The 27,278-nt window shown below is 61.4% G+C and overlaps 1 protein-coding gene across 1 annotated transcript; it reads left to right on the top strand.

The window, feature by feature from the left end:
* The first annotated feature begins 759 nt into the window (after positions 1 to 759).
* On the top strand, positions 760 to 26,112 carry COL20A1 (collagen type XX alpha 1 chain). The gene is made up of 35 exons (XM_075527675.1): positions 760 to 823; positions 2,213 to 2,320; positions 9,261 to 9,404; positions 9,603 to 9,725; positions 10,468 to 10,623; positions 10,855 to 10,974; positions 11,473 to 11,637; positions 11,759 to 11,926; positions 12,130 to 12,299; positions 12,725 to 12,854; positions 13,384 to 13,529; positions 13,606 to 13,729; positions 13,822 to 13,961; positions 14,285 to 14,414; positions 15,249 to 15,385; positions 15,509 to 15,644; positions 15,931 to 16,076; positions 16,177 to 16,306; positions 16,555 to 16,593; positions 17,433 to 17,571; positions 18,567 to 18,709; positions 18,937 to 19,046; positions 19,375 to 19,533; positions 19,601 to 19,678; positions 20,295 to 20,381; positions 21,072 to 21,125; positions 21,841 to 21,894; positions 21,969 to 22,022; positions 22,201 to 22,254; positions 22,681 to 22,752; positions 23,072 to 23,107; positions 23,666 to 23,732; positions 23,817 to 23,942; positions 25,923 to 25,926; positions 26,046 to 26,112. Exons 1-35 carry the CDS (start codon positions 760 to 762, stop codon positions 26,110 to 26,112), a joined length of 3,780 nt encoding a protein of 1,259 aa, XP_075383790.1.
* Positions 26,113 to 27,278: the final 1,166 nt, after the last annotated feature.

Here is a 27,278-nt window from a genome sequence, read left to right as displayed (position 1 = left end):
TGGTGCCGGCATGAGGCTCAGCATCCCTCAGGAGGGCTGGCCTTAAGGAGGAGTCGGCTGGGCAGTGACACTCCCACATAAAGCCTGGTCAGTCAGTGGCCAGAGCCGGACGGAGTGACCATCCTTGAAGGAAGAGGAGGCAGTGGGGCTTGGCCCTGGCTCTGCAGGTCTGGGACTTCTGATGGGGGCAGAGGGGGGCTCAGGAGCTGGGGAGACGACCTGGGAAGATGGGGTGGTTGCAGCCCTGGTCACTCACTGACCCTCTGGGGGTCTTGGGACAGTGCCCAAAGGGACAGTATGGGGCCAAGAGCAGATCTGGCCACCCTGTGGTTCTGGCAGATTCTGCTGGCCAGGCAGGGTCAATATAGGAGGGCAGAGGCCTTCCCAGCCTGGCCAGCCCCTCTGGGCTGGGGTCTTCCTTTGTGGGGGCTCACGTCTGTGGGAGTGCTCCCAGGGAGGGGGAAGAGTGGTTAGTGAGGGGCTGGCCTCATGGTGGGCCATTGCTCAGGACGTGGGGACATTGCAGGTGGGACTTCTTCAGACTTCAGAGCCTCTCGGCAGCATCAGAATTCAGGGGTCACTGGGAGACCCTCAGAAGTGGAGGGGAGGGGGGCATCATCCCAGCAGACCCTGAGCCTGCAGTGGGAGCAGCTGGAGCTCCGGCATGGGTTCATGGGAGGGGGTGGCCAGGGGTAACAGATGGTCTGCTGGGTGCCCGAGGCTAGTCGCCTTTCCTCCTCCCCCTGCAGGCCAAGCACCATGAACCTATGCGTCTGCCTGGGCCTGTGGCTGGGTGCTGCCCTGGGGAGTGGGCAGGGCCCAGGTAAGGTCTGGTGGGGCCGACAGGTTGGAGCAGGCAGGTCACCTTGTCTGTGAGGGTGAAGGTGCCCCTTTGGGAGCCCTTCTGGGGAAACGGTTCTTCCAGCAACTTCTCCCTGACTGTCCCCCACCCACCGGCAGCAGCTCACACAGACTTTGGTCCCCAAGACCAAAGAACTGGCTCTGGTGGGTGGAGAACTGGCTCTGGTGGGTGGGGGTTGGGAACTGGCTCTGGTGGGTGGGGGTTGGGGTCCTGGGTCCGGAGTGGGATGATGGGTCCGGCAGGGGTGCCGCTGTGCTTCCAGAAGGCTCCATGCAGACCTCCTACCCTCTGCCCTCTCAGCAGACCAGGGTCTGGGTCTGGGGAGGTGGGCCAGGCTCAGCCCCATTTGGCTCTGTTTCCCAGGGGGCTCAAGGGCAACTCCCACCCCTGTCTGTCGGTCTGCCTGAAGGGCCTTTGGGCACTGCAGGTGGAGGTGCCTGGCCTGGCCAAACGCAGCCTCTGCTGGCCCTCCAATTGAAGGCCAGGCCTTTTCCCTGGCTGGACACAGCAGGTGGGATTGCCCATAGGGTTCCCCATGCTCACAGAGGGGTTGTGGCCCAGGCCTCAGGGAGAAACTGAGTAAAGAACCATGGGATTGGGAGAGACATATTCTTGGAGGCTGGGACGTGGCTGGGGATCCTATTCTGCTATTGCTGTCTGGACAAGGCTAGGGCCCCCAGTACCCTAGACGGGAACAGATGGCTGTTCATGAGCCGGAGCTGCCTGCCACACAGCTGGCCTTGCTGGCCCCTCAGCCCCCAACTCCTGGGGCAGCGCCTGAATCCTGCCATTGTGTGCCCCACCCCACCCCCTTGGGGGCACCCCAGTGCCTGGGGCTGCCAGAAGAAGCCCTCTCTGTCCCTGGTTCCCAAAATAGCCCTCCGGTCCGGAAACTTCCTGAGGAGCCCTGGGCTTTGAGCTGTTCCTCATGGTGCCCGAGGTCAGTTTTCTCTACACCCGGCCCCCGCCCCGCCCTGGGCGGCCCTTTGTGAGGCTGTTGCCTCTGAGCACGCCCGGCAGGCCACAGTGGAGCCACACACTGCTCACTCCCACCCCTTCCCCGGGGTTGCCCCTCCATGACTAGGCTAGGGGCAGGGGGGGTTCTGCAGCTGCACAGCTGCCCCTGGCTCAGGCAGACTTCCGGGGGCAGCTGCTGAGTCCCCCCCACCCCAGCCCCCCAGGTAAACACACTCCTCTCACTGAAGCTATCCTGTCATCCTCTTGGAGGAGAGGGGGCCCCTCCACCTCTCAGGGCAGGCCTTGTCCCTTCAGGCAGAGATTGGGCCCCACAGAGCTGGTTGGGGAAGATGTGGGCTGGGCCCTGACCTGACATCCATCCTGTCTTCTCAGCAAGAGGCCTGAGGCTAGCCGTGCTCTCCGAGGACCGGCTGCAGATGACGTGGAGGGAGGTGGAGGACAGTGGCCTTGGCTACCTGGTGCAGGTGACACCCATGGCAGGTAAGGCCACTCCCACCTCCTCCCGGTCATCCCCCGGCCTCGGCCCTCTCTGAGCAGCGAGATGGCCAGCACACAGGTTCCCCGCCAGGCCCAGCCCAGGCAACTGAGTCCCTGAGCCCAGTGTGGTTGTGGGCGCCGGCAGGGTGGGGTGTGGCCTCACTGCTTGGCCCTTGCTCACCGCTCACCTGCATCTATGGGCTCCTGCCACATGGATTACTCAAGGCAGGCTGAGCCCTGCACCTGAGGGAACCAGGGGGCCCTGTTCTCACTGGGTCTATTCTGACATCCATCTTGCCCATGGGCGTGAGGACAAGAGCAGCCCCTTTACAGGAGGCCCTCTGAGAGGCTGGCCCACAGAACCGGCCACACGGCCACAGCAGCTGGTTTTTAAAAGTGGAGGCCTCCCACATGTGGTAAGGGCACACAGCCCAAATCTGTAACTGCGTGCCATTGGATTAGGTGTGGCTGAGTCGGAATCGACCCGTAGTGGCGCCCCAGGACCACAAGCACAGCCTGGCCCTGCGTCCGCTGCCCCGTCCTCCTTATGCCTGGGCTCATTGCAGCAGACCTGGGAACCCTCCACATTGCCTGCTGTGATGTCCTGCAGGGACTGGCCCCTCCCGATCACACGCCCAAGTGTGGGAGGTAAAGCCGCCCTCACGTGTAAGCCGCATTCTGGCTGCCCTTCCTTCTAGACCAGCGGGCCACCCAGTGTGGTCAGTGTTCTTCCCCATCCTGCTAGGGAAGCCATCGGTTCTTCTCCGGCCACTATTCACTGTCTGGCCCTCACCCGACACAGCTGAGGGGACTGCGCCCCATGTCCTCAGCGGAAAGCCTTGCTTGGGTTTCTCAGCTGCTGCTTCCACGGGTGTTGACCGTGGACCTGAGTGAAAGGGAGTCCGAGACGGGCCCGTCGTTTTGCCCTCGGCCCGGTGGTGAGGAGTCGCTCTTCCTTGTGTCGGTCAATGTGGGAACCACACTGAAGGCTGAGGTTTGATCTTCACCCCTAAGTCCTGCATCAGGCCCTCTCCATGTGCTGCCCTGCGTGTCTCGGGTTGTTGACATGTCTTCCTTCGGTCCTGATGCTGCATTCCTCGTCAGAGCTCCGCTGCTCAGATGACTTGCCTGATGCATGGATTGGATAAGTTCAGTGAGAGGGTGTAAGGGGACATGCCTTTCCTGATTTCGGCCACTTAATGTCCCCCTGTTCTGCTCAACAACTGCCTCTCGGCTGGAGCTCAGTTGCACACAGAGTGTTCCAGAGTGCCCCACGGGCTGCCCCGTGGGCGTCAGTTGGTCAGTCGTCCTTGACTGGGGAGACCAGAGAAGGAGCAGGGCGTGGGGAGCAGGAGCTGGAGAAGAAGGTTGAAAGTTCCAGGGCTTCGAAAAGAACCAGCAGCCGCACGCAGTGTCCCTCGGAGGCGCGGCAGGCGCGAGACTTCATCTCTCCTACTTTGCACATGTTGGCAGCAGAGAGCAGCCTGGAGAAGGACATCAAGCCTGGGAAAGGGGAAGGGTGGTCTCCTAAGAGGCAGGCCCTCGAGGAGATGCACAGGCACCGTGGCTACATCCATGGGCCCAAGGCTGGGGACCACTGTGAGGCTGGCGCTGGCCCGGCCAGTGTTTCCTTCCATCGGGCAGAGGTCACTAGGGGTCAGAACCGACTGGGCACCTAACAGCAGCACTCAGCCCAGCACAGGTAAACAGCTTTCCAGAATTTTCTGTCGTCAGCAACAACGCCCTCTCCCGTGCCGTCTTCTGATCCGGCCGGCATGTCTAACAGCCCCTGTAACGTGCTGCTGTGTCCTTTCATTTCTAGTGTCCTCAGCAGTTTTCCTGGGGCGTGGTGATAATGACACTCTCAGCCGTGGGCGGGATCACCTTTCTTTGGCAGGGGCACGAACACGGGTCTCGGCCAGCCCGCTGGCCAGGTAGCGGTCACAGGTTCTTCTCCGCGTGGGTAATCGGGAGCCCCCATGTTGCATCCGTGTGTTGAGATGTCGTGATGCCCCTTCTGTCAGTTCACGGCCAGTGTCTTCTGTGCGACTTCAACGTCTTCCTTCAGTGTCGTCAGTTCCAGGTCCCTGCTACCTCTCCCGCAGAAAAGTCAAACACCCGCAGACTCTTTCTGGTTTCCAAAACAGCGGCTGGGCACGGCTTTTGTCTTCTCTTGACTTTTCCTAGACCTGTGTTGGGCTGTACTCCTCCCTCCTCTCAAAACGCGAGCTAACGCCCACCACATTGATTTTGACTCCGTGGGGCCCCTGCGCAATGCCTACCATGTTGATTTTGACTCCGTTCCCCCTGCACAACACCCACCACATTGATTTTGACTCCATGGGGCCCCTGTGCAATGCCCACCACGTTGATTTTGACTCTGTGGGCCCCCTGCACAGCACCCACCATGTTGATTTTGACTCCGTGCCCCCTGCGCAATGCCCACCACATTGATTTTGACTCCGTGCCCCCTGCGCAACGCCCACCACGTTGATTTTGACTCCGAGGGGCCCCTGTACAATGCCCACCACGTTGATTTTGACTTCGTGGCCCCTACACAGAGCAGAGCTGTCCCCCGGGTTTCCACTGGTCTGCACTGAAGCCCACGCACCATCCTTCTACTGGGGAGCAGCTGGGCAGCTTGAACCACTGACCTCGTGGTCAGCAGCCCAAGGCTTCACCTACTCTGCCACCAGTTCTCCCAGCATGGGGGAAGCTGGCCCAGGCTTCCCTCTGGTTTTCTACCTGCAGACCCTGGCTCATCTCATTAGCACACCTGCCTCTGTCCCCTCCCAGTCCTGAGGTCTGCCTTCCCCTTTAGCTGTCTGCGGTCCAGAGCGGGTCCCAGAACCTCCAGACAGCATTTTGGCCTTGTGTTGTGTGACCTCCTGGCATCGTCCCGTGCATTGACCCAAAGTTCCAGGCATCGGGGAAAACGGGGGGCACCCTCCAGACAGACCTCCCAATCTTGACTCCCGGACTCCCATCCACAACCATTGCCTGGACTTTTAGTGCCACAGGTGGGCTTTGCCCATTCCCCAAGCCCGGCCCCAGTGGTGTGGGGGTGTCTGCTGTCTGGTCCCAGTGCTCTCACCATGGGAACATCCCTCACCCGGGCTCGTACCGTGATGGGCATTGGGGTGGTCACATGGGGAGCCATCTTGTGCCTGCCTTCTGGTCCCTGAGAACCAGCTCCTGGGGGGATAAGTGTGGCCAGCACCCCCAGGGCACAGCACGCATGACCAGCCTCAGTGGAGACATCTGTCCTGCTTCCCCTCAGACAGGAATTTGATAGCTCAGTGCTGGCGGCTGGAGATCCAAATTCCAGACTCCAGCAGGGCACCCCCCACACCCCCCCCCCCCCCGAGGCTTCAGTCACCTTCCAGTGACAATCCTTCCTGGCCCACCTAGCTTCTTTGTAAATTCTAGAGACGAGTGTCCAGTCTAAATAACCATCATTTGTCTTTCATGCAAAGAGCCTTTTGAGTCCTGCCTGGCATTTGTTTCTACAGAAAGATCAGGCATTTTATCATTTCCACCTTCAAGTGAGAGTTGGAGATCTGGAATCCACCTTGAATTAACGTTTGCGTATGGTATGAGACAAGGATCGAGGTTGATTTTGTTCCATAGGGATGCCCAGTTGCTTCGGCATCTTTATTGTATCAGGTTCGAGTCCGCATTTTATTTCAGTTCTTCGAAAGTCTCTATTTTTTATTTTCTGTTTTCTCCTTGAGAATTTGCTGTTGTTTTAGACACACTCTCTCTGTCCCACTCCACTCCTTTTAGTCTGATGCTTTTGAGTGTGGATTTCTTTTTCCTTATCTTGTTCCACTTCCTAGGGTGTCTTGAATCTATCATATTCATCTTACAGTTTGGGGAAATTCTTCATCATTGTCTAATTCTCGACTCTGCTCCATTTCTCTTTCCCCTTTTCCTGGGATTCTAATCATCCCCTTTCAGAGATTGAGTACAGAAATATCACTCCAGGGTCCTAGTTGCTATAAACACAGGTTTATTCCAAGCACAGTGTCTTCAAACCTGTCTCTGTGATCACTGGATGGCTGCAGACACGTTCTATCAGTCGTAACCCCATTTCAGCAAATGACCCAGTTGAATCAGTCACCTCTAAGGGAGGGGGGTTCTGATGAGCCCATTAAACTCAAAGCAAGGAGGGAAACTCTGAGGGCTAGAGCAGTGTGTGTGTGTGTGTGTGTGTGTGTGTGAGAGAGAGAGAGAGAGAGAGAGAGAGAGAGAGAGAGAGAGAGAGAGAGAGAGAGAGAGCGTCCTAAGGGGTAATCCTGGTAGACTTTCCTGAAGGACACAAGACATTTTATTAGGAAGGAATGTAAAGAAAATGGAAAACTGTATTGACGAGAAAAAGGCCAGAGAGTCATGTCAGGGAATCTCCCCTCACCGCAGTAAGGTGCCGCTGGGTGAGGTGGAGGTGCTGTGGAGTCAAGAGCGCTGCAGCATTGCTTGGGGAAGGGTTAGAGGGGTGGAAATCTGCCCTCAGAAATGTGCAGACCAGGTGGAAGATGGGGCCAGAAGCAGCAGTCTCTCACTTTGATACTTTTGTTTAATGAACGTGTTGGTGACTTTGTCTCAGCACCTGCTGACTTCTCCTAGGACCTCATCTGATTGTAGCTCTCTGGTACTCTTTCTCCTGTGTTTTCATACCTCCGGCTCCCTACTCTTCATGCAACAATGTAGCACACTGTTGTTCCGTGCAGCTCTACCCTTCATGCAACAATGTAGCATGTTGTGCGGGCAGCCGAGCCTGTTCTGACTCATACCGACCAATGCACAACAGGACTAACCACGGCCTGGTCCTGGGCCACCCTCACAAGCGTTCCCATGCCCAGCCCATTGTGGCAGCCACTGTGCCAACCCATCTCCTCAAGGCCCTTCCTCTTTTTTGCTGCCCCTCCACGCTACCAAACCCAATGTCCTCCCTCCAGGGACTGGTCTCTCCTGACAGCATGTTCCAAGTCCGTGGGACAGTCCCAGCACCCTTGCTTTAAGGAGCACTCTGGCCTGCTCCTGAGACAGAGTCATTTGTTCTTTTCAGTCCTCTCCCCCATCCCCATACTTCAAATGTACTGATTCTCCTTCAGTCTCCCTGTTTGATCCATATCCACGAGGCAGTTGATAAACATGTTGGTCAGGGGGTCAGGGCACCGTAGTTCCCAAAGTAATGCTCTGTGCAGTAACGAGCCGCCCAGCAGCCGCAGAGCTGGCTCTGACTTCACGTCTGCTAGTTCTCTTTCCACTGGTGTCTAAACAGCCGTCGGTCTTCGTTGACACGTATAACTTCCAGTTTCTAGAATTCCTCTTCATCTCTTTCCTGTTGTTTCTGTTTTGAGACTAAGACCACAGGCTTGTCTTTAAGCCCTCTGACTAGCCAGGACAGTTACCATAAAGCCTGCTCCTGAACACACCGTGGTCTGCCTGCCCTGCGGGTCTTTTATGACGTTGTTCTCTTGATTTCAATAGCACGGTCTTCTTCCTCTGGACACCTGGTTGCTTCTCACTGAGGGCCAGACGTTACAGATGAAAACTTCTAGGAAGGACATGTGAACAATTTGTCTCTGGCAAACAGCCGCCACCTAGCTGCTTCAGATCCTCTGCATGCAGGTTTTGAAAGTTCAGAGTATCTGCAGTCCAGCTTCCGCCCCTGCAAAAGCCAGCCTGGTTCCCATTCGACCCCACCCCTAACACGATCCAAACAGTGTCCAAGCACTGCCTGAAGGGCCAGGTCTCCCACGTGTCCCGCAAGCCCCTGAGGTGGTCAGCAGCTCTGCGCAGCCTCCGGGCTTCCTGCTGGAGTCCACAGGCAGTGTCTAGGCCTGGGCTGACGCCTTGAGTCTTTCCCTCCCCCTGATCGTGGACCTACAATTCCTCGCTGCCTTGTTAACTCAGCATTCAAGCATATTCTGGGGAAATGCTCCGGCCCTCTGTCCTGCCTGCTCCCAGCAGGAGGGCTGTCCGATTCACCCAGCCTGCTGTCGCCAGGCTGGCTGTGCTTGGTGGCCGAGCAGGGAGCCCACAGAGCCTGCTTCCCTGCATGGACAGCTCTGCCCAGAGAAAGCAGGGCTCAGCCAGTGCTCACGGAATGCTTGCTGAACGCACGCCTCCAAGCTGCCTGCGGGCGTGTTTCTCTACTGTCCCGCCACCAAACAAGCACTTACAGGCACCATCGGGTGTTGGACTCTGCTTGTGCGGAGGTTCTGCCTTCAGGGGGGCAATGCAGCTGTGGGCAGGAGGGGTAGGGCGGCAGGGATGCAGAGGGGTGGGCTTGGAAGAAAGAAGCTGCAGGCTGGGAGGGGACACTGAACGGAGTTTATGGGGACACAGGAAGTCTGAGTGCCCAGGCCAGGCCATTGGGGGGGTCTGAGGTGCAATGTGATATCAGTGAGCAGAGAGCAGTGTGTGTGTGTGCGTGGCTATGTGTGCATATGAATGAAGGTGTGTGTGTGTGTCCGTGGGTACACTGTGTGTTTGTGTAAGTGAGCGAGAATGGATCTTCATTTATGGGTGAGTATGAGTGTGTGTGAGTGAGAGAATAGGTGTGACTAGGTGTGTGAGTGTGAATATAGACATGAGTGTGTTATGTGCATGCACATAATACGTTACTTATGTGCGTGAGCGTATGTGAATATGTGGAAGTGTGCACGTGAGTGAGTCTGTGTGAAAGGGGATACTTTATGAGTGTGTGTGAATGAGTGGTTCTAAGTGTCTGTGTACATTAAAGTGCATGTGTGTGGGCACCCACATGACAAGTCCTCTCCGGAAGGTTCTGCAGAGGGCTTGTGTGTCTGCAGCATGCACTCCCAGGGGGCAGGGCCCCTTAGACTCCCTGGAGGGGTGCAGACTCCCCCCTTCTCTCCAGCCTGAAGAGCACGGCTGTGCAGAGGACCTGGGACCGACACTGCCCATCCCACAGGGGACTCAGAGCTGGAGGTGATGCTGACTACCAAGGCGCCCAAGGCGACAGTGGGTGGCCTGAGTCCCTCCAAGAAGTACCTGCTGCGTGTCTTCGTGCTCTCCCACTCCGGGCAGGCGCTGCTGGCCAAGAGGGAGTTCATGAGTAAGTCCAGCACCCCCAGACCACGCTAGCCCTGCAACGCCCGAAGCTGTGGGCTGGGGGGCAAGTCATGTGGCTGCCTCCCCGCCGGCCACCAGGGCTACCAGGAGGCTGGGGGTGGCTCTCACAGGGAGGGGCTGGAGAGCCCACCCGATGCCCTCACCCTCACAGCCGCTGTCCATCCCCCCCCCCCCCCTGCAGTTAAGGATTTGAAGAGCCACGCTGTGGGCAGGAGCAGCTGGAGGCCAGGGGAGGCCCTAGAGCCCACTCCCCACCCAGTGGAGAGCCCAGACCCCGGGCCAACCCTCCATCCTCCCATCCCTGGTGGGTCCTGTAGCCAAGGAAGGAGGTTGGCTGTTCAGGAAGTTCTTCCTCATGTCTGGCCACATCCTCTCTAGCTTTACTTAACTTTCCTATCACCCCCTGGATTCACCCTGGCACAGGCCACCAGGGTGGGTGGCTGGCCAGGGAAGGTACTCCAGGACCCACCCCCGGACCCCACCTGAGCTGGGAGGTGAGAGCTGACACAGTGTGCCTGCCTCAGGAGTGCCCCAGCAGGAGCAGCCCACACAGACAGTGGGGACGGCACAGCCTGCTCCAGGCCCGGGGACACAGCGTCACAGCCCAGGCTCCAGGGCAGAGAGGGAGCAGTCTGGTAAGGGGAGACGGAGTCCTGCTGTGTCAGGGGTGGTGGGGGAATGTGTGTGTGTCTAGATCTACTCCCACATTCTGGCAGTGAAGCCTCAGACAGCTTTCCTGGGCCTTCATTTCCCACCTGGCAGAGGGCTAAGGACACAGCCAAGCTCACTGCCACTGAGTAGATGCTGACTCAGCGACCCAGCAGGACAGGGCGGAACTGCCCGTGGGCTTCGAGACTGCCACTCTTACGGAGTAGAAAGCCTCCCTCTCAAGCAGCTGGTGGCTTCGAACTGCCAACCTTGTGGTTGGCAGCCCAGTACATAGCCCATGACGCCCCCAGGGAGGGAGCTGAAGGCAGAGAGGTCTTCTGGGGGGGTTAGGGTGGGAGCCTGTGTGGCCTTGGTCCTCCAGAATGCGGCTTCCACAGGGGCACCCTTCCGCTGCACGCCCCCCGTGCCCACTGACATGGTCTTGCTGGTGGACGGGTCCTGGAGCATTGGCCACAGCAACTTCCAGCTCGTCAAAGACTTCCTGGCCTGCATCGTGTCCCCCTTTGAGATCAGCCCCCAAAAGGTCCAAGTAGGTGGGTGTTGTCAGCCCTGCCCACCCACCCTGAGAGCAGGCCGCTCCCTCTGAGTCCCCAACATCTGGCAGGACCACATGGGACCCGCTGGCCACTCACTGCCCAAGGGAACAGTGCTGGCTCACCCAAGGCCCGTGCTGACCAGACAGCCAGGGGACTCCTGACTTCTGGCTGTGGGGTTGGGGAGAATCCTGCAGACGGGCGGCAGCCCAGCTAGCCCTCCCCCTCCAGGTCTGACTCAGTACAGCGGGGACCCTCAGACTGAGTGGGACCTCAACTCCTTCAGCACTCGGGAGGAGGTACTGCACGCCATAGCCCACCTGCGCTACAGGGGTGGCAATACCTTCACAGGTATGGGACCCTGCCCTATCCCTACCCCCCAGTCAGAGCAGCCCCACCCGGGTCTGTGCTGAAGTCCCCACCCCCATCCTGATCACCCAGGTCTGTGCAACCTGAGGCCATGGTCACCCCATCTCTGCCACTTTAGCTGGTGCCCAGCCATGCTGGCACCCCCTCTGCCCTGCCAGTGCTCCCTCAGAGCATGGCCCTGGCCATCCTTGCATGCCACTGCTGAGGCTGTCCAGCAGAGAGAAGCCCCATTGCCGGGGTGCCCATCTCTTCCATCCATTCACTGAGGGCTGGCCCTGGGCATTCCAGGACCTCGAGCTGCTCTGAGCAAGCTGTGTGGGGGCTGCTGCCAGTGAGGGTACCAGGGTGTGGGGTGGCCTGCAGGGGAAGAGGGGACCCTTTCCAGATGCCTTGGCCCAGAGAGCGGCCAGCTTGCACACAGTGGACAGAGTGACTCTGTCCTGCATTCTGCACACTGTGACTCTGTCCTGCGCCCTGAAGGCCTGGCACTGACCCACGTTCTGGAGCAGAACCTACAGCCCTCGGCCGGGCTCCGCGTGGACGCAGCAAAAGTTGTGGTCCTAGTGACTGATGGCAAGTCCCAGGACGATGCCCGCGCGGCCGCTCACGTCCTCAGGGACCTGGGTGCAGATGTCTTTGCAGTAGGTGAGCTCCGTGCAGGGGCTGGGGGCCTGCATGGAGGTCCTTACAGGTTCGGTGGGCACGAGGCTGTTGACCCGGGGCAGTGGTTGCAGGGTGCTGACCTTCATGCCCCCCGTTCCCCTAGGTGTGAAGAATGCCGACGAGGCTGAACTGAGACTCCTGGCCTCACGGCCACTGGACATCACTGTCCACAACGTGCTGGACTTCCCCCAGCTCCGCACACTGGCTGGCCTGCTTGGCCGCCTCATCTGCCAGCATGTCCAGGGCAGGGGCCTGCCGCCGTGGGGGCCAGGTGAGGGCAGGGGATGGCTGCAGCCTGGTCCCCTTCATTCCAGGGGAGAGTCGGTCAGCAGAGGACGCTAGGACATAAGATTCTCCAGCCCCTCTCAGGGTGGCCACCAGGGGGAGGAGGAGGAGTGGCAAATGCAGCCAGCCTACCTCTAACCACCCACCACAACCCACCACCCGTGGCCACCTCTCCCCCACCTCCTCCAGTCACACCTGCTCTATCTGCTCCGACCCTGGACCCACGGCCTGCAACCCCTGGCTTGACCCTGACCCAGGTGACTTCTGCCAGTGTCTGCCTGTCCTGGACTCCAGCTGTACGCCCACCCCTTAAGTATCTGATCCTGTGGCGTCCTTCCAGGGGCGGTGCTCCCAGGGAGGTGAGAGGTGGAGGGCACCTTCCTCCCCCTGAGCCCCTTCCCAGTCACCAGTGAGGACTCTGCTGCTTTGGCTCTGGTGGGAGCGCAGACGGCTGGAGAGGATGGATGCTGATTGGAGGAGGGTGGTGACTGCAGGGTGGGGATTGGTGGGTGAGGGGTGATTCATGGGTGGGTGGGGATTGTCAGGTGCTTGACAACTGAATTCAGTGGGTGTTTGCTCCACTTGGTTGAGTGGAGTGAGGACCCCACCCCCAGGCTTGCATCTCTGTTCCCTGAACTTCTCTGCTTGATACTCAGCCCCCCCACCCCCCATAGCCTCCCGCCCTGTACCCAGCGCCATGCTCATCCAACCTCCCGCCCTGCACCCAGCCCCCTGTTGGTCCTCCGGCCCTGCACCCAGGTTCTCTGTGTCCCTCCCATCCCAGGTGGTGGTGGAGGCCCCCACCTCATCCGTGGAGCTCCGGAACCTGTCCTCCAGCACCACCTACTTGGTCTCTGTGCTCCCCGTGTACGCAGGAGGGATTGGCGAGAGTCTCCGGGGCCTTGCAACCACACGTAGGCAGGGGGAATGGAGAAGGGGGGAGGGCTCTGGGGAGGAGGGCTCCCCCTACTCTGGGCCCCCTTGGAGCCCTTGCCAGCGGAGCGGCATCCTGGCTGTCCCCACTCTCTGTGATCAAGGCTGACTCCCTGGGCCACCCTGACCCTCAGTCTCTTCTTGCACACAGGGGAGATGTGATTGTCGTTTCCCCTCTAGTCCTATTCACACTTCCTCCTTGACCCCAGCCTTCATGAGTAACCCCTGGGGACCAGAGCTCCACTTTCTGCAGTGCCCTTCTCTGGCTCTGTCCACGGACCTACCGGGCCAGCCCCCTCCATGTCCCAACCAGTCAGATAATTGTCCTCTGCTGTGGATATGTCAGAGTCCACTCAGCTTCTTCCTGGCTAGGGGCATCCCTGGCTGCCCCTGAGCTCTGCCCGCCGTGAAGCCTAGCAGAGGGCTTGGGGTGGGGGAGGTTGGTTTCCCTTTGGACCTGTTCAATTCTGTTACCTGATCTCCTGGCTGTGGCCCACCCTCTGCCCCCAGTGCCTCTGCTCCCCCCACACACACTGGCCCTGGCCACAGTGACACCCCACACCATCCACCTCACCTGGAAGCCTGTGCCTGGGATCGCCCAGTACCTGGTGAGGTGTTTGCCCACCCCACCCAGGGGCGAGGAGGAGGGGAGAGAGGTAAGGTGGGGCAGGGTAGGTGGGCAGGTGGTGGTGGGAGCGGCCGCAGGAACTGACCTGAGTCTTGGCCACCCAGGTGCGGGTAGAGCGGCCTGAGGCGCTACTGGACGGCCTGGAGTCTGGTCGGGACTACGCCATCTCCGTGCAGAGCCTGCAAGGGCCAGAGGCCAGCGAGGCCCAGAGCATGCAGGCCAGCACCCGTGAGTGCCTGTGATGCCCTGCCCAGCAGACGGGCTCCCTGGGAGTCCCCCCCCGCCAAGAGCCAGTGACTGAACGGTGGTGTGCCCCACAGCAGCGCTGTCTCCCCCTCGACACCTGGACTTCGAGAATGTGACCCACGACTCCGCCCGAGTGCTCTGGGGAGACCTCCATAGGCCAGCCCGCCTCTGCCGGGTCACCTACCTCTCCAGGGAGGGCGGCTCCCCTGGGCAGGTGAAGGCATGGGTGCCTGGGTGGGGGTGTGCTTTGGGTGGACTGCAGAACCGATCAGACCCCTTGGCCAGAATAAAGTTGCTCATTGCGGGGTGGGGGAGCAGGTGGGCACCAGGGAGCACGGTTGATGAGGCCCCACCCCACGCACATCTGGGCGGGGCCAGCACCACTACTACCCTTCGGCCTCTGGTCTCCAGTTCTGGTGAAGGAAATCAGTGTACCGTTGGGCTGGATGACCGCTGGCAGCGGCTGGGCCTGGGTTTGTGCATGACGGGGCTGCCCCTCCTGGTGGGAGGGTTGATGAAGCTCCCGACCCCCACCAGGTGGAGGCTCCAGTGAACGCGTCCTCTGTCACGCTGGGTCCGCTCTCGTCCTCCACCACCTACACCGTCCGCGTCACCTGTGTCCACCCCAGGGGCGGCTTTTCCACGCTGACCGGTCGCGTGACCACTCGTGAGAGGGAAAGGGCAGGCCAGAGCCGGGGCTGGGGGCAGGGCCTTGGTGTGGGGGCGGGGCAGGGGCTGGGCTGGGTAGGCAACCTGTCCAGGGGACTGTCTGAACTGGCAGTGGCTTGGCTGAGCCAGGGAACACCCCAGAGTGGGAGCTCCAGGACGTTGCTGCAGAGTCATCTGGGAGGTGGCCCCGAGCCTCCCGCAGGTCCGGGGTCGATCTCCCAGGGGTCATTACTGCTCCCAAGCCCTGGCCGGCCTCCCAGGGCCCTGAGGTCACTGCACAGCCAATGCAATGTCCCCATGACCGATTCTGCCTCAGGGTCAGACCCCCACCATATGTCACCAGCCATGGCCCAGGGCCTCTGTTGAGCTCAAGCCCTGCGTGCCCCTCACCCACCTGATGGCCACAGAATGCTTGGCACGTGCTGGGTTCCCACCCTGTGCCTCAGTTTCCCCACAGATAAACCCGTTACTGATAACTCTGAGGACATAGGGCCCCCGAGGAGTAAGATCAGAGCAGGCAGGGAGCTGGGACCCTAGGGTGTAGACAGGGACCACATGACTGCCCCTGGGCACACTGCAGGCATCAGACATCTGCCACGGCAGCGTGGAGGGTCCTCTCACGGGGGAGACACTTCATGCACGCTGTTGGTCATGTGGTCACTGGGAGCCCTGGGCTCATCTGGCCCTTATGGACCCTCATGCCAGGGCCGTGACTGCAGTGGGCACTCAGCATTACCTGCACCTGCACACCACGGCCACACCAGGGCCCTCAGATCCCTCCAGGACCCTAGAAGCCCCAGCACCCCCAGTCCTGTGTCTTCTCATCTCCCAGGGAGAGTCCCCACCCCTAGCCAGCTGGTGGTGACAGAGCTGCCCGGGGACAAGGTCCAACTGGAATGGGCAGCAGCATCCGGTGTGCTAGTTCATCAGATCAAGTGGACACCCCTGGGTGATGGGCAGGCCCACGAGGTGAGGGATGGGCAGTGGCGGGGTCCATTCAGAGAGGGGCCCTGACACCCGCCCTTCTGAACTCCTGGTACAGGCCTGTGGTGCCAGGAAGCTGGCCGCAAGCCCTTCCTGTCCTGCCTTCAGGTCTCGGTGCCTGGGACCCGCTGCTCAGCTGTCCTACCTGGCCTGGGGAGGGTCGTGGAGTATGACATTACCATTCTGGCTTACTACCGTGATGGCGCCCGCAGCGACCCTGTGTCCTTGCGCTACACCCCCAGTAGGTGACCCCCAGACCTGCTTACCTGCAGGTCCTGGAATCCCCAGCCCCCCACCTCCTGGCTTCTCCAAGCCCACACAGGTGATGACCCTGGGATGGCGGGTGGGGGTGGGGGTTCAAATCACTCAGTGTTTGCAACACAGCTCACTAAGAGAGGGCAACCCCATCCTGTGGGCTTCCAGGGTGTGCAGAATCTAGCTGGGTAAGGAGCAGGTCAAGGGAGAGGCCAGCCTTAGGTGGCTAGATGCACCTGCCTGAGCTTGGGGACCCCTGCCACGTGGTCTCCATGCAGTGAGTCGGGGCCCCCCAACCAACCTGGCCCTGGCCTCAGAGACGCCCAGCAGTTTGCAAGTCAGCTGGACACCCCCCCATGGCCATGTTCTCCACTACCGGCTCACCTACACCCTGGCCTCTGGCTCAGGACCCGAGAAGTCGGTGGGTCTCTCAGGTCCTGGGGCTCCTTGGGGACACAGCCCTCCCTTGGGCCCTGCCTGGGAGGTTTCAGGGCCCAGTAACCTATGCCCTCTGGGGTCAGCTCTCTGTCCCAGGACTCAGGAGCCAAGTGACACTCTCAGACCTCCTGGCAGCCACCAAGTACAGAGTCCTGCTGTGGGCCGTCTACACGGCAGGAGAGAGCATGGCTGCCGTGGCCACTGGCCGTACAGGTGGGCGGGCTGCATCCCAGACAGCCCTCGCCCACAGGGCCTCCCTCCTGCTCCTCGGTGTGCTGGACCTTGCTAGAGGGAAGGCTGTTGTCTGGCCACGCTCTGGGCCTTGGGAGGGAAGGGAAGGTGGCCACTCTGAAGCCAGGACAGCGGGAGGGGGACCCCGGGTCCTGGGGGGACGCTCAGCTACCTCTGGAAGGTGGGACATCCTCCCACTGGCACCCTTGACCCTGCATCTCTGCCCTCAGCGACCTGCCCAGCACTACACCCTGATGGCTCCCTCCCAGGTAGGTCTGCCAGGGAGCCTCTGGGACCCGCCCTTCAGCCCTGCCCATCCCAAAGGTCTGGGGCAGGGTAGAGGGATGGTTGCCTGGTTAGGGCGGGTGCACCCCTCAGTCCTACTGAAGGAAACTGAGTCAGACAAGGGACTTGGCCATAGCACCCCAGCCTGGGTGCACAGAGCAGAAGCCGAACTGGGGTCCTGACCTGCAGGATTCCCCAAGGTCACAGCTGACCAAAGCTAGGCCAACCTGGGCAGCTGTCTGCTCAAGGGACAGACTTAGCGGTGACCCTAGAGGAGGGAGGGACTGGGCAGCAGGGCCTACAGAGGCTGGCAGGGGGTGGGGGTCAGGTGGGGTGGGGTGGAGCTTGGCCCTGCCCTACCGTGCTGACAGTCTGATGAGCGTCAAATGAACTTCAGGTCATTCTGTGCCATACAGTCCAGATGGGGAAGGGAAGGAGGGCCTGGTGACCACTGCTGGACATGAGGTTGTGGCAGGGGTGATGGGGACAGGCTGCTGACACCAGTTGGGGCAAAGAGACCCTTCAAGGAAACAAAGAACCCCACAAATGCCTGTCCACTGGGGACTGGAGGTGGAGATGCAGGGTGGTTGAGGGAGCACTCAGTGGGCCGGGGGTGATGACTCCAAGGGGTGCTGGTCCTCCTGAGCAGAACCAGGCATGAGGGCAGGCCCAGGCAGGGAGTGTCAGCCAGCTCAAGTCTCACTCCCAACCTAGCCATCCTGACCCCCAGTCTCTCTGCATCCTCTGTCTCTGAGGCTCTTGGTCTTCCCCTCTAATGGCTCCCCTCTCCCTCTGACTGGCAGTCTGTCTCCCCCACTTCCAGGCTTCGACCTCATGGAGGCCTTCGGCCTGGTGGAGAGGGAGTACGCTGCCCTCCGAGGGGTGGCCATGGAGCCTTCTGCCATCGGGGGCACCCAGACGTTCACACTCTTCAAGGACGCCCAGCTGACACGCCGAGCCAGGTGCGGGCGGGTTGTGGGGGCGGGCAGGTAGGGAGGAGGGTCCGAGGCAGGCCTTTCCCCAAGGCAGCTCTCTGGCCCTATGAGAGCTCTGGCCTTACTGGCTTTGTGCACCCCAGGGTGCAAGCCTTCATGGTCTCCCCTGTTACCACAAGGTTGGCAGCTCTTGCCCCACCTCACCCCTCCAGGGTGCCTGGCAGTGCGCTCCTGAAAGGTCTGATGTCATGGGCCACTGGTCAGTTCTCCCAGGCCCCCTGACTGCTCTGAGCAAGGGCTGCTATAGACAGCACGGCTTTCCTAAGTGCCAGCGTTTTGGATATCCGACAGGTCATCCCTAGCAGCAGGAACTTGAAGGCCTCAGTGTATGTAGTCCCCGCCCCTCCCCATCTAACCCTTTAGCAGCACTGAGGCTTGGGACATCCTCCCAAGGTCTGCTCACCCACCCCACCCCAAGCAAGGTACAGCAGCTCAGCTGGTACCACCACCACACCTGGGACCTCTCCTGTTTTAGGATGGCCTGTACCCTCTCCACTTTGTGGCCCTTCCTACAGCCACTATCAGGCTGGTAACTCAGCACAGGTGTGGCCCCTGCACAGGTGTGGCCCCAGCACAGATGTGGCACCAGCACAGGTGTGATCCAGCATGTGCCCAGGCCTCAGGGTCAGTCTCTTCCGAATGACAGGATGTGACTGTCAGGTGTTGGCCTTGTGGGTTTTCTGCGAGAGTAACGAAGGCCAGGCTGGGCTGTAAGCCACCGGGCAGCCTTATTCAGTTCCCCTCCCCTCTGTGGACCTGGTGGCAGAGGGCCCCGCTTCCTGCCCACAGCATTCTGCCTGTGGGTCCCAGGGCACAGCTGTCTGTAGACCTTAGGGAGTAGCCAACCCTGTGTTCCCAAGGACTCTCACCGAGTCCTTGAGCTGCCCCATGTTCCCCCCGGGAGAGTGAGGCTGTGGTGGGGGGGGCCTCACTCACCCCGGATGGTGCCCCTCCCTGCCCAGTGACATCCACCATGCCGCACTCCCCCGGGAGCACACCGTGGTCTTCCTCCTGCGCCTGCTGCCTGAGACCCCACGGGAGCCCTTCTCCCCATGGCAGATGACCACCGAGGACCTCCAGCCCGCTCTCGGAATCCTGCTGGATGGTGACCAGGCGCCCCAAGCTGCCGGGCAGCTGTGGGCGGGGCTTGGTCTCCCTGACATCCTGCCCCTACATGGGTCCTCCCTCAGTATGCTCCTGGACCTGGGGGGCTGGCATGTCCCTTCAGGGACACTTTTTGCTTATCACAGAAAGCCCACCCTGCCTGGACCCCCAGCACCTTCCGACCCTTCCCTCCCCTCTCTCTGTGCCCTCTGCCCTCTGCCCCTGCAGCTGGCCGGAAGTCCCTCACCTACTTCAACCACGACCCCAGGGCTGTTCGGCAAGGAGTCACCTTTGACCTGCCAGATGTGAAGAAGATATTCTTTGGGAGTTTCCACAAGGTCCTGTCCAGCACACTGGCCCCAGCTCAGGGGCCTGCAGCCCACCCGTGCTGGCTAGGTGGGACACACCCATCCCACCGCAACCTGTGGTGGCTGCAGACTTTCCATCCCCTTTGGCCTCTCGTAGCTCCACCCCACATGCCCCTCTGAACTCTGGTGCTTGAGGGCCTGTCTTCCCATGGGATCCCTGGCAGTATCTTTGGTCCCCTCTGGCGACCGGGGGCTTTCCAGGACTCTGGCCCAGGAACCCCACCTCCAGCCCTCTGTCCTGGAGGGGACACTCATGGGCATGGGCGACCTCAGCCCTGACTGGGCCCCCGCACTGCAGGTGCATGTGGCTGTGGGCCGCTCCAAGGTCCGGCTCTATGTGGACTGCCGGAAAGTTGCTGAGAGGCTGCTAGGGGAGGTGGCCAGCCCACCCACCACTGGCTTCGTCACACTCGGGAGGCTGGCCAAGGCCAGGGGAGCCCGGAGCGGCTCGGCCGCGGTGAGCCTGACTGGGCCCGGGGGGCGGAGGGCACTGTCCGAGTCTGCGTGTCTGACCAGCCCTGCAGTTCCAGCTCCAGAAGCTGCAGATTGTCTGCAATGACTCCTGGGCCGAAGGGGACCAATGCTGCGACCTGCCAGCCCTGGTGAGGGCTGGGGGCGGGTGGGCGGGCCCGGGGCTGACCTGGCAGTGAGAACCTGCAGAGGGGCTGACCAGCAGTGAGAGCCGTGGGGGGGTGGGGCAGGAGGCAGTGAGAGCCCAGGGGGGAACAGGGGCAGTGAGAGCCCAGGGGGAGCCCAGGAGGCAGTGAGGACCGGTAGGGGGAGCAGGGGCAGTGAGAGCCCAGGGGGGAGCAGGGACAGTGAGAGCCCAGGCAGGGCACAGTGAGCACACACAGGGAGCAGGACAGGACACTATGGTGCTTTCTAAGAACAGGCCAGCCTGGAGTCGTGCAGGGGGGCAGCTGTATCCTCAGGCCGCCCCCCCTTCTCTGAGGGCCAGCAGGGGTGACAGACAGGAAGGGATCACCCAGCCTGCCAGGGATGCAGCAGCCTCTCCCATAGGGGGAATCAGGGGGTCTTCAGGGGCTAGGCAGGGCCAAAAGGCAGGGGCTAGGCATGCCCAGGGCCTTGGTGGGCAGCAGGGTGGGTTCACAGAGGATTCAGGGACAGAGGCTCAGAGTGCCAGGTGGGCATTGGCTTTCCTGGGAGCCATGAGCTCGGGTGAGGGTCCTTTCCCCAAGGGAGTCTCCTTTCTCCCAGAGGGGTACCGAGAGCTGTCCCACCTCCAAGTCGGCCTGTGCCTGCTCTTCGGACATCCCTGGGCCCCCTGGGCCCCAAGGACCTCCCGTGAGTCCACAGCACCCCCCAGCCCAGCCCTGTGAGCCATAGCCCTCAGGTGGCCTGTCTCTGAACACCTCTTGGCTGCCCAGCCTCGCCCCTCACCCTCACCCTGAGCCTGGAGCCTGGGTGGCCGTCTCATCCTACTCAGCTGGCCTTGACCCCAGGGGACAGGTACTACCCTCAAGCCCTGGCCGCCCCCTCGTGGGCCTAGGGGGGATCCCGTCTAACGTGGGCTCCCACATGCCCTAATTTCACCACTGAGCTAAGGTGGCCAGTGTGTGGCTGACCCAGGCAGCCCTCCAAGGTGCTTCTGTGGTGCCCTGAGAGCGCCCCCATCCCTGACTCCCACCTTACTCCTGCCAGCCCAGGGCCAGAGCCTTACCCATCCCCTGCAGGTGCCTGAGCTTTCCTGGGATCCGCGGGTGAGGTGGGATTTGAACCCAGGCCTGCCCACCTTAATCTTTTGTCAGGAGAGGGAAGGAGGGAGAAACAGCCCAGGAAACTGTCTCTCCAGTGTGCCTGGCACAGGGCGGAGGGGGAACAGGGGGGACAGCCTTCAGGAGCAGTCAGGTGGGTGGGGAGGCCCAGCCTGCAGAGGTAGCAGTGTGGGGCTGCGAAGTGGCATCTCAGCCAGAGGGGCAGGGTGGGGCTGGGGGCTCTTGGGTGGGTGAGGGGCAGCCTGCTCTACTTCCACAGGGACTCCCTGGGAGGGATGGCACCCCAGGAGAGCAGGGTTTCCCAGGGCCCCAGGTAAGTACTGAGGTCTCGGGGAGCCCTGGGTGGGGGCCCTGAAGGCTACTTGTAGACAGAGACTGCCTCCCACCCAGCACATGAGAAAAGGGAGAACAAGGTTGTGTCACCCCCTCCCCCTTCCCGGCACCCCATCAGTGCTGTGACCCTATGCCACCGAAGTGGAGCCGAGGCTTGGCGCCCAGGCCCCAAGGCAGGTCTGTGTGGGGTCCAGTCATACAGGGGATGTCACATGTGCCCTGCTCCTGCTTGCAAAGACAGCAAGCTGCCCCTCAGCCCACGGCAGCCGCAGGGTCCTAGTGTTCTTGACTGAAAGCACACAGACCCCAAAGATCTGTGCCCTAAGTGTGTGCCCCAGGCGTGTGCCCCTGTGTGTGCCCCCATGTGTGTGCCCCCAGGTGTGACACAGTGCAGAGACACCTTGTGGGCTGCCCACAAGGTGACCCAGAGCCCCTACACCTCCCCTCAGCCTGAGGTACTGCCTGAGGGGGTGGGGCCCACTCCCGAGTTGGCCCCAAAGGACCAGCCTCTCAGGCCCCCATCTGTGTTTCCAGGGCAACCCCGGGCTACCTGGAGGTCCTGGAAGCCAGCAGGAGTCACCTGGGACTCAGAGCCGCACAACCCAGGGCCCTGTGGTAGGTGCTGTGGCCTCTTCCAGCCCCTCCTGCCCCTTCCCTGTCTTTGTGGCTGTGTCCATCTTCCCTGTCCCCTGCAGGGTCCACCTGGAGTCAAAGGGGAGAAAGGGGACCACGGCCTGACAGGCTTACAGGTAGATAGATGGTCTGAATGGAGCCGGGGTGGGAGGCCACCATGCCCTGGTATTGCTCACCCTGTTCCTTTCAGGGCCCTTCTGGTCCCCAGGGTCGCCCTGGGAGAGCTGGCCTCCAAGGACCAAAGGTACGGGCTCCTGGCTCAAGGGGTCACTGTGTGGGGATGGGGGAACCAGGCCCAGGAGAGCCAGTGTTCTGTGTGGAAGGAAGCTCTTGGAGACCAGGTGGTGTGTGGGGGGGGTGGGGTGGGGGGAGGCTGTCTATGCGGGCCGGGCCTAACTGGATCTGCCTTTCTTTGCCCTCAGGGAATGAGAGGACTGGAGGGCACCGCTGGGCTGCCCGGGCCCCCCGGCCCCAGGGTAGGACTGTGCCCCCCACCCCCGCCTGTAGCCCCCTGAGAGTCCTGGACTGTCCCCTGCCTTTGCCACTGCTAGCCTTCATGGCCCTGTCCCTGTGCTCCACGTAGGAGAGTAGTGGGAACAGTTGTGAGTGCGCCTGCGCTAGCCCCTCCTCTTGCCCACAGAGCCCCCATCAGCAGTCCTGATCATCTCTCAGTCCCTGGGTGGGGGGCGGGGCACCCGGAACTCACTCACCTCAAGAGAGCTTCATCCCAACCCAGGATCTGGGGCTCCAAGGCAGCCCAGGGGCACCATCCTGGGGAGGAGTAACTGGTGGAGTCAGAGCCATGGGTGGGAAGGGAGCCTGGCTGAGCTTTGGGGTGCTGGGTAATGGGAACCCTGGAGTGTCCAGAGGCCAGGTTGAGGGCTCACTCTGCTGCATTGCAGGGGTTCCAGGGCATGGCAGGTGCCCGGGGGGCTGTTGGGGAGCGAGGACCCCCAGGGTCTGTGGGACCCACGGTAAGCCAAGATTCTGCTGTAGATACACCCCTTCCTGGGGGGGGGGGTCTAGGCAGTGATGTCTCCTGGGAGCCAGGTCAGGGTGCCCGTAGAGCTCTGCTGAGATGGGGTGCAGATGGTACTGTCCTCCTGGGGGCCCCTTAGCACCAAGCTCCCTCTGCTACTGCCACTGTGCCCATCATGAGCAGTGAAAGAGGCTGGGGACCTTAGCCCAGGGCACCAGGTGTCCCCAACCTGGAGTGGGGACCAGATGACCAGATCCAGGCCCCGCACCACCCACCTGTCCGCCAGAGCTGACCTGTCCTTCCCAACTCCCCAGGGGCTGCCAGGGCCGAAAGGGGAGCGAGGGGAGAAGGTGAGTGCAACAGCTGACACTGTCTCCGGGCTGGGCCTCACACGTATGTCCCTCACATGCGCCCCCCACATGTGTGTCCCTCACATGCACCCCCACACATGTGTCCCTCATATGCACGTCCCCAACATCTGTCCCCCACACATGTGTCCCTCACATGCACCCCCACATGTGTCCCTCACATGCACCCCCACATGTGTGTCCCTCACGTGTGTCCCTCACATGTACGTCCCCCCAACATCTGTCCCTCTCAATCTGTCCCACACACACATGTCCCTCACATACACGTGTCCCTCACATGTTTCCCTCACATACATATTCCTCACATGTCCCCAATGTATGTCCTCCACATGTGTGCCCTGCACATGTATGCTCACCACATGTGTCCCTCACATTCATGTGCCCTCACATGAACATCTCCCATGCATGTCTCAGACACATGCCCCGTACGCATGTCCCTAACATGCACACCCACATGCATGTCCCTCACACGCACACCCCACATATCCTTAACATGTATGCCCCACACACATGTGTCCCTGACATGCACACCCCCCGCAGGGCGAGCCGCCGTCCCTCATGGCCATCTATCAGCTGGTGAGCCAGGCCTGTGAGGCAGCGATTCAGAGTGAGTGTCCAGACCACGGACCCCCACGCGTCCCCTGCCCTTTTCCTGCCGTGAGGCCTTGCTGCCGCTCACATGTCCCCTTAGCTCATGTGCACCAGCTGGACACCGTTCTCCGCAGGGAGCCCAGGCCTCCCAGGCCCATCTTCGAGGTGGTGACCCGACCGGGCCATCCTGGAGGAGGGGTCCAGCACCACCACCCCGAGGACAGAGGTGTGCCTCCAGGGTAGTAGTACACCCTCCCCGCTCCCACAGGGCCCACTCCTCTCCCTGACCATCAGCTGGCAGCATGGAGGGCGGTGGTGAGGGCCCGGCCAGAACCCCCACCCTAGGGAGGGCAGTCCCTGGAAGCAGAGCCCCCAGGTATCCACTGCATGTGCTGGGTCAGTGCCTAGCTAAGAGGCCGGTGGGAGCAGAGGTCCCAAGAGACATGTGACCATGAGGGCTGTGTCAGGGCTTGCTGGGACAAGGTAGCCCAGGGCTGACCTGAGGAGCTGAGTCCAGGACCCCAGACACCCCCCCCCCCATGCTGCCACTCACACAGCTCTACCCTGTGCAGTCTGGGGATGGGCCAAGGGTGCCGCCCCCAGGGTCTCAGGTGGGGGCGCGGAGGAGCAGGCAGGCTGACTGGTGACCCTTCTCTCCCCAGGAGCACACCCGTACCACCCTGCCTAGCTGTAATGCCACCGGCAGAGAGTGGCCACGTCAGAGACCCAGTGCCCCTCCCCCATGTGCGCTCTGAGCACATAAACTTCCTGTGACTGGTGCTGTGTGGTGGCTGCGCTTTCCTGGGCGGGTTCTGTCCTTGTCACTGTGAGTCCCCTGTCCCACCAGCTCCTCTCTGGAGAGGACCTCTGGAGAGCACCCGTCGGCACCTCCTGTGCCTCAGGACCCTGCCCTTCCCCTTCTCCATGACACCTGGCCCTCGCTACTTGGGTGTGACAGGTGGGGGTACAGTCCCCAGCAGTGCCAGTCCCTGGTGTGGGGCCCACTGAGTGTGCACCAAGCAGTGCCAGTCAGGTGTGGGGCCCACCACGTGTGTACCCAGCAGTGCCAGTCTGGTGTGGGGCCCACCACATGTGTACCCAGCAATGCCAGTCTGGTGTGGGGCCCACTGAGTGTGCACCCAGCAGTGCCAGTCTGGTGTGGGGCCCGTTGAGTGTGCACCCAGGCCCCAGCCCCCACTCCATGGCCTCCCCAGACCCTCAGGACCCTCTGCTCTCCAGAACCCATGGCCACTTCCTCCCTCCAGCCATCCTGGGACCATATCTTGGGCCTCTCCTATTCCCAAGCAGCAGTCGGCCCCACACCCAGTGTCCTGGGGAGTTCTAGTCAGTCACTGGGTAGTTGGGAGCAAGGTCCTAGGGGTGACCTCTCAGCAGCGATGGGGTCAGAGGTGAGTCAGGTGGAGGCTGTAGGAAGGGTGCTCAGGCAGGAGCAGGTGGAGGGAAACCCCACAGGGAGAATGTGGGGTCCCCAGGCCCCTGAGGCAATGCAGCCCTTTCACCTTCAGCCCCTGTCACCAGCCACTCCCTGAGGGCCCTGCCAGCTCCGGGGCCCAAGGAACACTCCAGCTTCTCACTGGCCCCTGCCCTGCGTCACCATACCCAGCCTTTCCTGACGGGCTTTCCTGACGGGCTTAGCTTAGTGTCCACCAGACCAGTCTTGTTCTGCAGCTTGGGGTCTCTCTTTGCTCGCTGTTCAGCCTGGCCTCCTCCCCTCCCCCTCACCCCTTCCCTACTCTTGAGGGTGCATGGCTCATCTGGCCCTCACCTCCCTCATAGTGGCTGGAGAGAAGCCCCAAGATGTGGCCCAGAGCAGGGGCTCCCACAGCCTCCTGAGATGGCATGCTAAGGGAGGCCTCCAAGACCGCCCCTCCCCCTAGCCCTTTCTCATCCCCTCCACTGGCCCAGTGGCCACCACCACCATGGGGCCTTGCAAACCTGTGCCCCTGCCTGTAGAAACACACAGCTGACTCACCTCCACGACCCCAGGGTGGCCCAGGCCAGCCGCTTCCGAAGGGCACCTCCATCACCCACCTGTTGTGTGCCACCCCCCCATGTGCCCTGTGTGTGCCCAGGCCCTTCTGCCTGTCCCACAACCCTCTACCCCACAGCTCCAGACACGCCTCAGACACTGGTGCCTGGGAGTGCCCCTTGTGCCCAGCCCATCCTGATGCCCTTCCTTTCACAGGAATGTACGTAGCTGCCAGATGGCACCCTGTGTGTGGGGGAGTGAGGCTACCCTCAGAGGGGCTCATGACTGTGTGGTGCCTTCACACCTCTGCTCCCCTCCCTGGGCCCTCTCCCCACCCAGATCCAGCACCTTTGAAGCCATCCAACCTCCTACAACCAGGTACCTCCCTGCCATCCAGTCCTGGTAGGGCCCCAAGACAAGGGCAGTCCCACATCCTTTCCCAAACAACTCTAATAACTAGCTCGTTGTTAGATCCCCATGACTCCACCTAAAGAACTAATCATTTCAAAGGCAAAACAGTGCCCCCCAAACAGGGAACCCAGATCATGGCGGGGCAGGGAATGTAAAACCGTTCAAAGGAGCTGAGAGAGGCTCACAGAGGCTAACATGAGACGTCATCTGTCCAGATAAGAAGCCAAACGTGCAATAGTAATGGCCCCAAACATGTGAAGCCAACCATCCTTGAGCTCAGACCACAGTCATGGGGGGACCAGCCCACCCATCCTCCTGGAGGACAGCTCAGACCACAGTCATGGGGGGGCAGCCCACCCATCCTCCTGGGGGACAGCTCAGACCATAGTCATGGGGGGGCAGCCCACTCATCCTCCTGGGGGACAGCTCAGACCATAGTCATGGGGGGGCAGCCCACTCATCCTCCTGGGGGACAGCTCAGACCACAATCATGGGGGGACCAGCCCACCCATCGTCCTGAGGGACAGCTCAGACCACAGTCATGGGGCGACCAGCCCACCCATCCTCCTGACGGACAGCTCAGACCATAGTCATGGGGGGGCAGCCCACCCATCCTCCTGGGGGACAGCTCAGACCACAGTCATGGGGGAGGACCAACCCACCCATCCTCCTGAGGGACAGCTCAGACCATAGTCATGGGGTGGGGCAGCCCATCCATCCTCCTGGGGGACAGGTCAGACTACAGTCATGGGGGCAACCAGCCCACCCATCGTCCTGAGGGACAGCTCAGACCACAGTCATGGGGGAGGACCAGCCCACCCATCCTCCTGAGGGACAGCTCAGACCACAGTCATGGGGGGACCAGCCCACCCATCCTCCTGGAGGACAGCTCAGACCACAGTCATGGGGGGGCAGCCCACCCATCCTCCTGGGGGACAGCTCAGACCATAGTCATGGGGGGGCAGCCCACCCATCCTCCTGGGGGACAGCTCAGACCACAATCATGGGGGGACCAGCCCACCCATCCTCCTGGAGGACAGCTCAGACCACAGTCATGGGGGGGCAGCCCACCCATCCTCCTGAGGGACAGCTCAGACCATAGTCATGGGGGGGGGGCAGCCCACCCATCCTCCTGGGGGACAGCTCAGACCACAATCATGG

This window comes from Tenrec ecaudatus, chromosome 12 (assembly GCF_050624435.1).
Source record: "Tenrec ecaudatus isolate mTenEca1 chromosome 12, mTenEca1.hap1, whole genome shotgun sequence".
Taxonomy (NCBI): Eukaryota; Metazoa; Chordata; class Mammalia; order Afrosoricida; family Tenrecidae; genus Tenrec; species Tenrec ecaudatus.
Note: the sequence above shows the minus strand (reverse complement) of the source record. Positions and strands in the feature narration are given on the sequence as shown.